The following is a 15971-nucleotide window of genomic DNA, read 5'->3' on the forward strand; positions in this document are numbered from 1 at the left end:
TATCCCCCCTTATGTATTACACATGGAGATCATATCCCCCCTTATGTATTATACATGGAGATCATATCCCCCCTTATGTATTATACATGGAGATCATATCCCCCCTTATGTATTATACATGGAGATCATATCCCCCCTTATGTATTATACATGGAGATCATATCCCCCCTTATGTATTATACATGGAGATCATACCCCCCCTTATGTATTATACATGGAGATCATATCCCCCCTTATGTATTATACATGGTGATCATATCTCCCCTTATGCATTATACATGGAGATCATATCCCCCCTTATGTATTATACATGGAGATCATATCCCCCCTTATGTATTATACATGGAGATCATATCCCCCCTTATGTATTATACATGGAGATCATATCCCCCCTTATGTATTATACATGGAGATCATATCCCCCCCTTATGTATTATACATGGAGATCATATCCCCCCTTATGTATTATACATGGAGATCATATCCCCCCTTATGTATTATACATGGAGATCATATCCCCCCTTATGTAATATACATGGAGATCATATCCCCCCCTTATGTATTATACATGGAGATCATATCCCCCCTTATGTATTATACATGGTGATCATATCCCCCCTTATGTATTATACATGGAGATCATATCCCCCTTATGTATTATACATGGAAATCATATCCCCCCCTTATGTATTATACATGGAGATCATATCCCCCCCTTATGTATTATACATGGAAATCATACCCCCCCCCCCCTTATGTATTATACATGGAGATCATATCCCCCCCTTATGTATTATACATGGAAATCATATCCCCCCCTTATGTATTATACATGGTGATCATATCCCCCTTATGTATTATACATGGAGATCATATCCCCCTTATGCATTATACATGGAGATCATATCCCCCCCTTATGTATTATACATGGTGATCATATCCCCCTTATGTATTATACATGGAGATCATATCCCCCTTATGTATTATACATGGAAATCATATCCCCCCTTATGTATTATACATGGAGATCATATCCCCCTTAATATCCTCTTCTCAGTAGAGAATAAATTCAGTTCCTCTAATCTCTCCTCATAGCTGATCTCCTCCATGCCTCGTATCAGTTTGGTTGCACTTCTCTGTACTTTCTCCAGTTCCCCAATGTTCTTTTTGTGAATTGGAGCCCAGAACTGAACTGCATATTCCAGATGAGGTCTTACTAATGATTTGTACCCGGGAGGGGGAGGGGGGGGGTGATATCTCTCTCTCTCTGGAGTCTATACCTCTCCTAATACAAAAGAGGATTTTGCTCACTTTAAAAACCGCAGCTTGGCATTGCTGCCATTATTAAGCCTATGATCTACCAGAACTCCCAGATCCTTCTCCACCATTTAGTCCCACAGATCCTCCTCCACCATTGACCCCCCCAGTTGTACCCCCCCAGTATGTATGATGCATTCATATTCTTGGCCCCCAAGTGCATAATCTTACATTTATCAACATTAAACCTCATTTGCCACATAGTTGCCCAATCAAACAGTGCATTGAGGTCAGCTTGTAAGTCGGAGACATCCTGTAAGGACGTTATTCCAATGAAGATTCCACACACATTGTCACAATATATCATGAACCCAAAAAGCTTGATGCAAAGTCAAAGTTATGCCAACATGATACCACCATCAGTGTACTCACCGGATTGTCTGGTGCTGTAGGGTGTCCGGGTCTGTGGCACTTACAGTGAGCAACATGGATCCAACTGGGATATTTTCTGGCGTTGACACTTTCATTGGGTCCGGGTGGAAAACTGGGCCTTCGTTCACATCTAGGACATTGATCTGGACAGTGGCGGTGGAGCTGGCTCCGTAGCCCACGTCTGGGATCAGAGGGTCCTCGTTCTCTACTTTGATTAGAAGAGTGTGGAATGCCAAAATCTCACAATCCAATGGCTGCAAAACAGAAGATATCACCTTATATGACCCTTCCATGACTCAGGTGACATGTTGGTATAAAGTACTATGTACATGATAACTTTGTATTCATTTGGAGAACAGTCAAAGTCTAAGGCCCCCCATTTTTTAAAGTGGAACTACTGGCTCAACTCTTTTTTTAAAGTTTGGTAGAAGTCATCGGGACAGAAAGGCACAGACAGCAATACAAACATGTCAGAAGCTGTAACTCTTCCTCATTCTACTGTCTGCCTGTGTCCCCATTGGAAGGATTTCCCTTCACTACCTGTCATTTCAATGGTTTATATAGCTTTTGTTGTCTGTGTTTTTCTGTGAATGTAAAATAATGAGATGCTTAGGGAGCAATTGTTTGGTACAAAAACAGGCCCATGTTTATTGAAAGTACTCTCGGCAACTATTTAAAGTCCAAATGCATTCAAAAAATTAAAAATGTATTTTACCTTCAGCAATTACTCCAAAGTACTTAACTAAAGTAGTAAAATTCAACCAAAATACAACAATTTTTACTGATATTTTGGTGAAGTGAAAACTCAATTTTAATCATCTCTATTCATTACATTTTTTTTTTTTTTTTAATTTGAACCAACCTTTTCAACACAGAGAAACCCTTGAAACAACTTTCTGGTCTCAGGGAACCCCTGCTGATAATGGCTATATCTACGACTCATGATACATTAGTGTGATGGTCAGTGGGAAGAATGTTCCTTACACTTGTGATCATTGGGAAGAATTCTCCCCTTACAGATTTGATAGTGTCAGTGGGAACTTATCTAGGAGAAGTTGGTCATTGCTCAAGGAACCTCTGGCAACCTCTGGAGGAACCCTAGAGATCCATGGAATCCTGGTTGAGAAACCCTGGTTTAGATGCAAATGGTAGCAGGTTTCTGGAGAGATTGGCACTGAGCCTCCACAAATAATATCTAAGATAGCTGAAGCCACCAGTGGTTTTGGATCCACTAGTTGGTAATCACTGAGTTTAATAAAGAAGAACCTCAACATGGTCCCCAGTGTTCTTAAAATGTATAAGTACGTACAGGAGACAAGCAAACATCTCTCAACTTTGAAAAGTACCATCTGCAGGAAGGAAATCCATCATCCTGTTTGTGACCATTCCCTGGAATGCTTTGTAGGCACTTTTGATGAGAATTTTCATTTCTTGGAAATTTCAGCAAAAGTTTGGAAAATTCAACAAAATTTTACTATTTGAAAAAATGCATTAAAATCAACGGCGAGGGCAAAATTAAGATTTTTTTTTGTCTGTAAGGATGCAATGGGGATTTAAGTGACCCTGTCACGGTCATGAAAAAGTTACAAAGGCACTTATATGAGAAGAAAGCAGTGCTATGTTTAGGTGTCCATCAACCCATTAGCTAAAACTTTGCTCTGTAGCAGAACTTCCGGAGTTGAGACAAGTGGACTATGTGGGCTGCCCAAAAAGGGGGTCAACACAGGACACAAAAGTGATACAAGGGTCATTGGGAGGAACCATAGCAGCCAGCCATTGGCTCACTCTTTCACACATTCAGAACTGTGGAATTGGGTTGGAGCTATTCTACAGAGTGCTAACCAGCCCACACCTGGCTTTTGGATAGGGTTCTCCCCACCCCCTTGAGCTTGCTCACTTCATCCAGAGACTCCTAAATTCCCTCCAGCCCCCTGGACCCAGTAATTGCTTCAGCTTTCTCAGTTTTCCAGACCCTCTCCTGGTCTCCCAGACTCAAGTAGCTGTCCCAGCTTTCCAAGTCCTTGGGCATGGGATGCAGTCTCCAGCAGGAACATCCAGCTCTCCTGACAGGGCTCTGTCTTCAAATGGCAGCAACTGTAACTCTCAGACCATCATTATAAGGACCTGGACACATACCCCTGCTGGTCTTCAATAAAACCTGGACACTGAGTTGGAGATTTCTTCCCTTGTAAGACACTTCGAAATCTCCAAACTACGGAGCCCAATCCAGAATAGCAAAATCTGGAGAAAGCTGTAACAGATTTTTCCACTCATAATCGATACTCCGGAGTCCCACACTCCGCACACGTGTCTTTCTTCCATCCATTTTCACACTCCTTTCAGCTATCCTGGAGTTGTTCTTGTGCCAAATTTATGGTCCCTCACTGATATTTTTTCGACGACATGAGGAGACATTATGAAACCTAATGTTGGGGCATAACCTACATGGAACCTATGTAGAAACAACACATATTTTTATCCTGAGGAAGCAGACAAGTTTCACAAAGAGCATAGACCCTTGTGTTGTAACCATACGTGTGGCCTACTGATGTGACTTTTCTGTAATAAACTGATATATTTTTTTTATAAGTTAAAGTAGAAGTCTGGGCTGATACTAAGCTTAGATCTACTCCCACCCCCAATCTAAGCCCTATTGTAGCTCTACTATCATCTATCCTGTAAAGTAAAGATGTGTAAACCTACCTAATCTAAGGGTGCTCCGGTTGAGTCATGTGATCTCCCCAGCAGCCAGCTTCAGTCAAAAGGAGGAGCAGCGACAATGGCTGAATGGCAATGTTACCCATAGACTTACTATTGGACATCCATTTTATGTGGAACCTTCTCCCCCCTGAAGCTGGCGCTGGGAGCCAATCATGTGACCGGACCAGAGTGCCCTCAGCATAGGTAAGTATAGACAGCTCTCTTTTACAGACTAGTTCAGGGGCGTATTTACCAGAAGGCAAACAAGGCATTTGCCTAGGGTGGCATTTTTCAGGGGGGCACCACCGTTTCCCTGGAAGAAGGGACAGAAGAAGGGATACATGCGGCTTGGGGACCAGGTGGGATCTGACGGGCTGCTTGACTATCGTTCCCGGGGATGTCCACAGCTGTGAAGGTGAGTGCCTTTCTCTCTCTTGCTGGGAGGGGAGTGGCTGGTGTATGGGGCGATGGTAGTGGAAGGCTCTCTTGGTGTGGGGGGCAGGGGTGTTGTTGGTCAATGTCACGCTCTCAATGTCAGGCATTTTTCAGGGGGGCAGCACCACTCCCCTGCAAGAAGGACAGAAGAAGGGACACATGTGGATTGGGTACCAGGTGGGATCCGAGAGAGGCTGCGGGCTGCTTGACTCTCGTTCCCGGGGATGTCCAGAGCTGTGAAGGTGAGTGTCGTCCTTTCTCTCGCTGGGAGGGGAGTGGCTGGTGTATGGGGCGATGGTAGTGGAAGGCTCTCTCGGGTGTGGGGGGGAGGGGGCAGGGGTGTTGTTGGTCAATGTCATGCTCTCAATGTCAGGCATTTTTCAGGGGGGCAGCACCACTCCCCTGCAAGAAGGACAGAAGAAGGGACACATGTGGATTGGGTACCAGGTGGGATCCGAGAGAGGCTGCGGGCTGCTTGACTCTCGTTCCCGGGGATGTCCAGGGCTGTGAAGGTGAGTGTCGTCCTTTCTCTCGCTGGGAGGGGAGTGGCTGGTGTATAAGGGCGATGATAGTGGAAGGCTCTCTCGGGTGTCGGGGGCAGGGGTGTTGTTGGTCAATGACAGGCTCTCTCCGGGAGGGGGGGCGAATTTTGTGTTGCCTAGGGCAGCACAAAACCTTAATACACCACTGGATTAGTTAGCAAAGGATTTGATGAAGAATGGAGCAGATTCATCCTTAGATACAAGTATTAGCCCAGAATTCGACTTTATCGCTGTGGAAATCCTAATCCAAATCATTTTTTCTTGTCTCATTATTTTAAATCTTTTTCACAGTAATGAAAATACAGACAGTGAAAAATAGTAAAATAAAAAATGTAAAGGGACCAGTACATAAATAATGATCAAATACCACCATAAAAAGAAAAGTAGCTCAATGAACGAAATAGAATTTCCCCTTTTGCAGACGGCAAAATCGGTGATTTTGCGGCAAAATCAATTTGATAGAATGCAGTTCACACATCCCCTATTGGCACTACCATGAACATTTCTAGGCAGTAAATTATCCACAATGATATTGCGGTGGAGCACAGAAAGCCGAAGGTTGATAAATGCTATTAGTTTTGCGGAGATTGTATCGTTCACCTGATTTGCTTCACATTCCAGCCCTACTAAGCTCAATGCCGCCAAGCTATGATAGGAGCATATATGAGTTACAGTATAGAGGGAGATCGCTATCTGCGCATAATAATGACAAAGTTATTAAAGTGAGTGAAGAGTTGGGTGAACTATGGAACGTCTTAAGCTTTCAACTCTCTTGATGGATATTCATATATTTTCAATCTAAATAAAAGCGGATCTCTCCCCAGAAACACGAGCTCTGACTGTTCACTCTGCTAACCTGGCCCTATGCTAAAAATCAATCCAAAAATTCTGCAGGGAAATAATTATGTTGGGAATAATTAAATATACTAACCCAGTGGTGGGCAACCTTTTTTTTCAACTGAGCCAAATCTCGCCAAAACCACGATTGAAATTTATTTTGAGAGCCACATTTTTAAAACTGAAAATACATAGGATGGTACACTGTTTTTAGTTTCAATAAGTTTTTATAGTAATTCATCCCCCATATAGTAATTCATCCCCCATAGTAATTCATCCCCCATAGTAATACATCCCCCCTATAGTAATTAATCCCCCATATAGTAATTCATCCCCCATAGTAATTCATCCCCCATATAGTAATTAATCCCCCATATAGTAATTCATCCCCCATAGTAATTCATCCTTCATAGTAATTCATCCCCCATAGTAATTAATCCCCCATATAGTAATTCATCCCCCATAGTAATTCATCCCCCATATAGTAATTCATCCCCCATAGTAATTAATCCCCCATATAGTAATTCATCCCCCATAGTAATTCATCCCCCATATAGTAATTCATCCCCCATAGTAATTCATCCCCCATATAGTAATTCATCCCCCATAGTAATTCACCCCCCATATAGTAATTCATCCCCCATAGTAATTCATCCCCAATATAGTAATTCATCCCCCATAGTAATTCATCCCCCATATAGTAATTCATCCCCCATAGTAATTAATCCCCCATATAGTAATTCATCCCCCATAGTAATTCATCCCCCATATAGTAATTCATCCCCCATAGTAATTCATCCCCCATATAGTAATTCATCCCCCATATAGTAATTCATCCCCCATATAGTAATTCATCCCCCATAGTAATTCATCCCCCATATAGTAATTCATCCCCCATAGTAATTCATCCCCCCTATAGTAATTCATCCCCCATATAGTAATTCATCCCCCATAGTAATTCATCCCCCATATAGTAATTCATCCCCAATAGTAATTCATCCCCCATAGTAATTCATCCCCCATATAGTAATTCATCCCCCATATAGTAATTCATCCCCCATATAGTAATTCATCCCCCATAGTAATTCATCCCCCATATTAATTCATCCCCCATATAGTAATTCATCCCCCATAGTAATACATCCCCCATATAGTAATTCATCCCCCATATAGTAATTCATCCCCCATATTAATTCATCCCCCATATTAATTCATCCCTTATATAGTAATTCATCCCTCATATAGTAATTCATCCCCCATATTAATTCATCCCCCATAGTAATTCATCCCCCATAGTAATTCATCCCCCATATTAATTCATCCCCCATATTAATTCATCCCCCCCATAGTAATTCATCCCCCATATAGTAATTCATCCCCCATATAGTAATTCATCCCCCATAGTAATTCATCCCCCATATAGTAATTCATCCCCCATATAGTAATTCATCCCCCATAGTAATTCATCCCTCATATAGTAATTCATCCCCCATATAGTAATTCATCCCCCATATAGTAATTCATCCCCCATATAGTAATTCATCCCCCATAGTAATTCATCCCTCATATAGTAATTCATCCCCCATAGTAATTCATCCCCCTATAGTAATTCATCCCCCATATTAATTCATCCCTCATATAGTAGTAGTAAGTAAGTAGCAAGTAGTAAGCCAAGTCCCCCCTGTGTCAATTCACTTACCTTTGCTCCGCGCGTTCTTCTCGCCGTGTTCCCGCGCCGTTCCGGTCTTCAGGGCGGACTGTGAGAGGAGCCTAGCTCCTCTCACGTTCGTCACGCTGCCCCGCCTACACACATCCTGACAGCCAATCACTGGCTATCAGGATGTGAGTGGCAGCGAGACTGGCCAATCATTGCATTTGAGCGCGCTGCCCTGGCTGTTTTTTGTTTGGATCACGCTCCGCGGGCCGGGATTAAAAGGTCCGCCGGGCCGTAGTTTGCCCATTGCTGGGCTAGCTGCAGAGTCCTGACTTTTGGGGCGGCCGCCCGAGAGGAGGGAGGGGAGCGGGCGCCCGGCACACAGAAGAGCCGCATTAAAGCGTGTAAAGAGCCACATGTGGCTCGCGAGCCGCGGCTTGCCGACCACTGTACTAACCTATAGGCAGGGCCAGATGAACTTGGGTATAACGTTTCATCCCAGGTCCCACTCACAGGCCTCTTGCCCTAATTTCACATTGGTGTGAGTCTGCACTCCCAGAGGGAGACACATGACATACGTTTAGCAGAAAATGTACCTCACCATGCCTGACACCCCGCAACCTTTCCAGCTGAACCGTGTAGGCAGGTGTAGTTCAGCCTCCCTGCACAGGTGGCGCTGTTCTGGTAGAGAGGATAAGTAAAACTCTTGTTCCCGGAAGCCTCTGTAGTCATCATCAGGGGAGCAGCTATTTGATTGGATGCTGCTGTGCTGGATGACCTCTGCAGCCATCTTTAGTGAGGGCAGTGCAAATAAATAGATTTGTTCCACTGCAGTTGTCGCTCATTTGTGAAATGGCTAGGTCAGGGACAGATACCCGCTAGTGAGGGACACTGTGGGGGAGATTTACTAAAACTGGTGCACACAGAATCTGGTGCAGCTGTGCATGGGAGCCAATCTGCTTCTAAATTCAGCTTGTTCAATTAAGCTTTGCCAATACAACCTGGAAGCTGGTTGGTTACTATGTACAGCTGTACCAGATATTGCACCCTCCAGTTTTAGTAAATCAACCCCTGTGTGTCTAGCGTAGGGAAAGGTGCCGGTGGAGGAGGGACAGAGTAGGGACATGATGCTTGAGACTGCCATCTAGGAGTGTCTTCTGCCTACTGGCTGCCCTTAACCTCCATCGTCAGATGCCGTTATCTTTCTAACTTGTCCATTACTGCATTGAGACTGTGTTCCTCGAGCACCTCTGTAAGGTACTGTGGAAAATTTTTGGCCGTGAGATTCAGGCTCTGTTGCCACTTTGTGTGTTAATACATTGTGCTGCATTCCGTGGTCTCCGTGAGCAATAATTTCCCAGTGGGTACTAAAAATCTGGCCCTGCTCACTAGATACCAGTTCCAGAGATAGGCCATTGGTAGCAAGAAGACATGAGTCCAATAGGGTTTAAAAGCTTTACTTTTGCAATGTTAAGGTAGACAACTTCAAGGTAGGCAACTTCGGGGCACACAGCTTCTGACCAATATGGTAGCAGTCATTGGAAGTTTCCCAGGTTGCTCCATCTATGCCCTGACATGCTGTCCAGGACACCAGGGTCTCTCCAGGTATTCTCCAACTGGGGAATGTCAATAGTTAGAAGCAATAGATCTCTGTAGAATAGACCCCACTAAGTCCCATGGCGGCCAGCTCCGAAGTTCCACTCCTGTTCTCCCTGTGTGAGCTCCTCACTATTTATCTATGGGGAGGGTGCCACCTAGTTGCCAAAAAACCTTCCAGTGTAACCCAAATCTCAAAAGAACACACTCCAGCACTATATTTGAGCATCATACAATGTGATTTGGGCACTCTCTAAGATCATGCTGAAAGTTGGTGGAATGGACCAATGGAAGTTGGTGGAAAGGTTTTTTTCCCCTACGGGTTTTTTCAAAATTTTCAGCATAGGTAGGTGCAAAATCAACCTCGGACACATTGTTTCAGATGCTAAGAAAGACAGCTCAAATGTGAAATGTCAAGGAATTCAGCATCTATCTTAAGAACCCTTCACAAAAACCTTCCCCTCTCTCCATAGCTTGACCACAGAAAGCATCCCCTCATTTGTGTTGGGATTGGTATGTGTTTCAAAGATCTAGCCAGGGTTTCCATTAGTGATGGTATAAACTGCCCGCCATGCTCCTGTGGTGGGGTCGTCCTTGTCATTCACTGTTAGGTTTACCATCATGCCAGTAACTTGCCCAAATCTCATGAAAACATGTATTTGAGCATCATCTCATGTGATTTTGGCTTTCTCTGGGAGCTAAGTATGGAAGTCGGCAGAAAAATACTTTTTTCCCCTACAGGTCTTTTCAAAATGTTTAGCATTTTGGCATGGGGAAGGTAGGTGCAAAACAGACCATGGACATAGTTTGATAGAGGTCAAGCCAAAACGCTGAAATGCAAAATGTCAAGGAACCCAACCTTTACCTTACCAAACACTCTTCAAAAAAAGTCTCCCCCTCTCCTCATACCTTGACCACAGAAAGCATCCCCTCATTTGTGTTTGGATTGGTGTGAATTTCGAAGCTCTGGCCTGGGTTTCCATTAATGATGGTATAAACCGCCCTCCATGCTCCCGTTGTTGGGTCATCCTTGTCATTCACTGTTAAGTTGACCATCACTCCCGTAACTCCTTCCTTTACCGTGGCTTGAAACTGGAAAGAGAAAAAAAAAAAAAAAGACATCGAAAGTTCAATTCTGATTCCACACTTCGACAAAGTGCACACGATCAGCTACTCAACTTTGCATAAATTAGGCAAAATAAGTAAAGGGAAAAGAATCCAATACTTGTTTCTTGCCAGGAATCCCATTTCCTATCCCTGAAACAATGAATTTGTTTAGAAGAAATGGCTGAGATATTACTCTTTAACAACATCTACTTTTGATAGATTGCAGTCAAGACTACGCAGGAAAATTGTATTCCGAAACAGTAAATCTCTCAATCGCCATGACAAATCACCTATAGAACAACACATAATAACCGCCACTCCATACCCAGTTTTTTTTCTTTCGGGTTTAAATATTTTATTTGTTGTTGATTTAAGACAATAATTTCAAAACTTTGGGTTTAAGTATCTTGTGAAACTATACAAATTCTGCTCATTTTGAAGGAACCAATGAGACTAAATTACAAATTGACTTATTTCAAGCAGCTATGAATAACATTTGTATATTTATATTTTTATACAGTTTTTGGAGCCTCTAGATATTTTGGAAAAATTTTGGTTGCCTAGGAAGCTTTTTTTATATACAGAGCTGCCTTCCTATTAGACCCTGATAGGTCTATAATCAAAAGAAAACACCCGTTCTTTGCAATACAAGAAGTAGTCTACTTATATCTCCAGTGGCCAATGTCTCCAAACCTTCCCTCTGTTCCAGTAATACGACCTCTATTAGTCTCTTAAACGTACTTTAGGAGTGCTGGATGCCTATTCCCCCCCTTGGTTCCTAATGATAATGATCTGAATCCTCCGTCTGAGCACTGGGTCTGACTCTAGCTTTGGGTTAGATATAATCTCGCAGCAGGTTGGATGTTGCCCGTGTGTAGGCAGGGCCAACTTGCCCTACAGGGGGGCTCCTTTTACCATGCATGCGCTCATCAATGCCTGGGACCAGGAGGTGTCGCGTTCATGTAGGAGTAGAACCCCGGCTTAGAGATGAGCTGTATACTGTGTGCAGCTGTATGACCTACAGAGTTTCTGTAAAAGGTGTTGTTCCGTGTCATTACACACCTTTACCCTGTGGGTGTTGCATACCGTAGGTGCTTACAGTCTCCATACCATGGGCTCGGTCCCAGTTACTGCTCAGGGGAGCGGTCTGCTAGGGAGGGAGTCAAGACACTGACCCCCATCACTATCGGATGACCCGTCACCTATGCCAGGAATGGCCAGTGGCATATTTAAGTTTTGTACTGCGCTAGGCAACACCAAAATTGACCACGCAACCCCCTCCCCCTTTCACAGAAAGAGCCTGATACCAGTCAGCACCACCACCCCCCCTGCGGAGAGAGCCTGACATTGACCAACACCCCTGTCTCCCCAGCTGAGAGAACTTTCCACTAACACCACCACCCATACACTGGCCACACTCCCATCAAGAGAGAGAAGACACCTTCACAGCTCCGAACATCCCCCAAAAAGAGTCAGGCTCTGCATACACCGTCAAGCAGCCCACAGCCTCTCTCAGATCCCATCTGGTCCCCATGCCACGTGTGTCCTGTCTTCCTTCCCTTCTTTAGGGGGACAGCGCTGCCCCCCTGAAACATTCTGCCCTAGGCAAATGCCTTGTTAGCCTTGTGGTAAATACACCCCTGGGTATAGCTGCTTCGTTCCTACCACTTCACGGTTACCCATGGCAACTACTTTCCTCTGCTACTCCTGCCAAGTTAACCCTTCCTCCTCTACCCCATGTGTATTCTACAAAGCTACGTTCTTCAATACGCCAAGTACCCTTATGCACGCCTTTGTAGTGATTTCAGACCAGGCTGATAAACAGAATTTTAGAACTTGGAGTTTTTGCAGCATAACTGACTGTAGTCTAGACACAACTTTTCCTATCTAATGAACTTCAGGCTGCCCAGGCATACCTGGTAGTCCATAAGTGAAAAAAACTCCTTAAGAGGTAGGTTCCCATGCAGGCAACTTGCAGATAGGTGCGGATCACATCTTCTTTGGTGGAACCTCGCTACTTTCCCATGCGATTCCCTGGACCCCATGTATGTCTAACCCTTGGTACACATTAGTGCGGACCGTGCAACCCACGTTCATGCTGGTACGGCAGCCCATTCACGCAGGGAATACGGTTTTCCAGAAATCTCATGGTCTTTTTGTCCATACGGTTTCTGTATGGATCACCATGCGCGATCAGATGCATGGGGGTGCTATTCAGAATGAATGCCCTCCCCCCGCTTATCTCAAGAGATACACGATGCGGGTGGTTGTGGGTGCGGGCTAGAGTGAACCTAGCCTAACACAAGGTGGAGGACAGGGTCCAGAGCAAAAGCCCAGGAAAACACCAAACCTGCATTAACCCCTTACCCACCTGGGCAGCCCAGAACCACAAACCAATACTCCCATTTGTAGGCATCTGCCTACACACAGGCCGTAGTTTGGAGACCTCTGGTCTCTATATAAACTGTAACAATGAACTTCTCTAATTTGCTGCGTTTTGGTCTGATAAATACACCATTGAAAGCATTTTGTTGTATCTGTTCAACAGGGCCAAAAAATACCCGTTGATCCAGGCCTCTGTCACCCGGGTGGCAAGGAGGACGTAAAAACAGGTGCTTAATTTGCAATTTTACTGTCCTGAAACCTAACATGGCAGCTGGAGGGGTTGGTATAAATTTTACTTGGCTTGCCGAAATTCGACAGGCGGCGCTGCTGGTTAAACTAGCCCATTGGCGTCAATAGGGCTGTGCCACAACCGCTAGCCAAACACGTTTTCGCAGTGTAGTATCTCAATTCAGAATCTCTCTCGGGATTTGAAAAAAAAAAACCCAAAACTGTCAAAAACAACACACTCTCATTTAGGAGTTGGCAGGATTACTTTGTGAACACCTGGAAGAGGCTGCTCTTTTAAAAGAGATCCACCGGGGACTCAGAATTCAAACTAATTGGCGGGAGCCTTCGATTGAGAACTGGAGAGTTCCCAGCCTTGAGAATCGGAAGCTAGAATCAGCTGCAGTACAATACTGAGCAAACCAACACCAGGCTCAGGTAGTGACATATGGGGTAGAACGACATCCACCCGTTACGACACATTTGTGCCAGATAGATATAACTCTCATATCATGCAAGGTGTCACGGTTGTACCAGTATACGGGCAGGACACGGGCTATTTTCGGGAAATCAATCACAGGATGCTCAAAGAAAAGGGGAGCCCAATGCTCCACATACCCTGTTTCCCCGAAAATAAGACAGTGTCTTATATTAATTTTTGCTCCCAAAGATGCGCTAGGTCTTATTTTCAGGGGATGTCTTATTTTGTCATTGTGTGTCATTTTGATTGTCCCCTCTGATCCTCCTGTGTAATTTTGATTGCCCCCTCTGATCCTCCTGTGTCATTTTAAGTGATCCCCCTCCCCCCACCCCTGTGCCACTGAACACCTTCACCAGACATCCCCCCCACCCCTTTATCAGACATTTCCCCCCTGGGGACTGTCACTGGGCTGGCTGGGGCCTGGACCTGGGCTGGAGCAGGGTCTGCCACTGACTGAGAACCTTCAGTCATCATGAGGGGGGTGTCACTAGAGACAGACCAGCACTCACCACCTTCGCCGCGTCCCGTCCGCTCTGATCCTCCTGTTCTTCTACACGCATCTCTCTCCCGCTCACTCCGACCTTCGCTCCACCTCCACACAGCAGTGACGTCACTGGTTGCTAGACACCAGTTGGGGTGGCCCTAGCAACCAGTTTACGGTAAATTAATTTTCATTACGAGACAGAGCCTAGGGGCGCCTTATTTTCGGGGGGATGCCTTATATTTCACCCAGAAGGAAACCTGTAAGTAGGTCTTATTTTTGGAGGATGTCTTATTTTCGGGGAAACATGGTAGTATAAAATCCAATGTACAAATGTATTAAGACACTGCCCTCACATTAGTAGTAAATGGTAACAGCTTTGTATATAGTATCAAAACTAGATGATTCTTACTGCTGGTAGCATGATGACATCACAAAGCGTGATGATATCACATACCGTGGTGACATCACAAAAGTGTGATGACGTCACATAGAGTGATGACTAGAGATGAGCGAAGTATTCAAAAATTCGATTCGGCTGATTCGGCGAATTCGAGGAATAAATTTGATTCGATGCGAATATATTCGCTGCGAATTTAACTTATAAAAAGGGTGTTTCTAGGCTTTAGAGAGCCTTTATATTAGTGCAGAACACTGTACCTTTAATTTAAATGCCCTTGGAGTCTGCTGGGGAAGAGAAATAATACTGTCAGTCAGTATGACATGCAGATGAGTGCCGTCGATCTTAGAATCACCGCACACTTCACTCATTTGGGCAGTCACGGGGCCAAAACCAGAGTGTGGAGCCACAGTGTGGCGGTGGAGGCAGCAGCAATGGGAGGCCATACAGCACCCTATGACAAAATGGAACCCACCAGCAGTGTGAGGAGACCTGAAAGTGGCACATGGCAGAGTGTGGCGATGGAGACAGCAGCAATGGGAGGCCGTACAGGGACCCATGAGACACTCTGGACCTGGCAGCAGCATGAGGAGGCGGTACAGGGGCCCATGACAGATTACGGGCCTGGCAGCAGCATGAGGAGTCGGTACGGGGGCCCATGGCAGATTACGGGCCTGGCAGCAGCAATGGGAGGCCCGTAATCTGCCAGCACCCTATGACAAAATGGAACCCACCAGCAGTGTGAGGAGACCTGAAAGTGGCAAATGGCAGAGTGTGGCGATGGAGACAGCAGCAATGGGAGGCCGTACAGGGACCCATGAGACACTCTGGACCTGGCAGCAGCATGAGGAGGCAGTACAGGGGCCCATGGCAGATTACGGGCCTGGCAGCAGCAATGGGAGGCCCGTAATCTGCCAGCACCCTATGACAAAATGGAACCCACCAGCAGTGTGAGGAGACCTGAAAGTGGCACATGGCAGAGTGTGGCGATGGAGACAGCAGCAATGGGAGGCCGTACAGGGACCCATGACACACTCTGGACCTGGCAGCAGCAAGAGGAGGCGGTACAGGGGCCCATGGCAGAGTGGCGAAGCGTAAGCAGCTTAAATTGAAGGCCATACAGAGGCCTATGTTAAAAATAATAACATGTTTGGGGCATGATTCATGGCGGATTTAGTCAGTTGTGTCAGGAACTGGTGGTTTGAAATCCAGACTAATCCACGCCTGATTCATTTTCACAAACGTGAGTCTCTCCACACTTTGGGTGGACAGTCGTGTCCTCCGCGGAGTTACAATACCTCCTGCCGCACTAAACACGCGCTCCGATGCCACGCTACTGGCCGGGCATGACAGCCTTTCAAGGGCAAATTCAGCTAGTTGGGGCCAAAGGTCAAGTTTCGTTGCCCAGTAGTCAAGGGGATTGTCTACCTCGGTTGGCA

General features: G+C 45.2%; 1 protein-coding gene across 1 annotated transcript in view; it reads right to left on the reverse strand.

Moving 5' to 3' along the window:
• CDH13 (cadherin 13) overlaps positions 1–15971 on the reverse strand; it is a 159743-nt gene that overhangs the window by 102950 nt on the left and 40822 nt on the right. Inside the window, exons 2-3 of the mRNA XM_089660802.1 lie at positions 10363–10545; positions 1690–1943 (exon numbers count right to left, since the gene is read on the reverse strand). Of these exons, the coding sequence (XP_089516928.1) occupies positions 1690–1943; positions 10363–10545 (437 nt within the window). The remainder of the gene's footprint in view (positions 1–1689; positions 1944–10362; positions 10546–15971) is intronic.

Source organism: Staurois parvus, unplaced genomic scaffold (genome assembly GCF_062004578.1).
Source record: "Staurois parvus isolate SC_StPar_1 unplaced genomic scaffold, SC_StPar_1.0 ptg001278l, whole genome shotgun sequence".
Lineage (NCBI taxonomy): Eukaryota > Metazoa > Chordata > Amphibia > Anura > Ranidae > Staurois > Staurois parvus.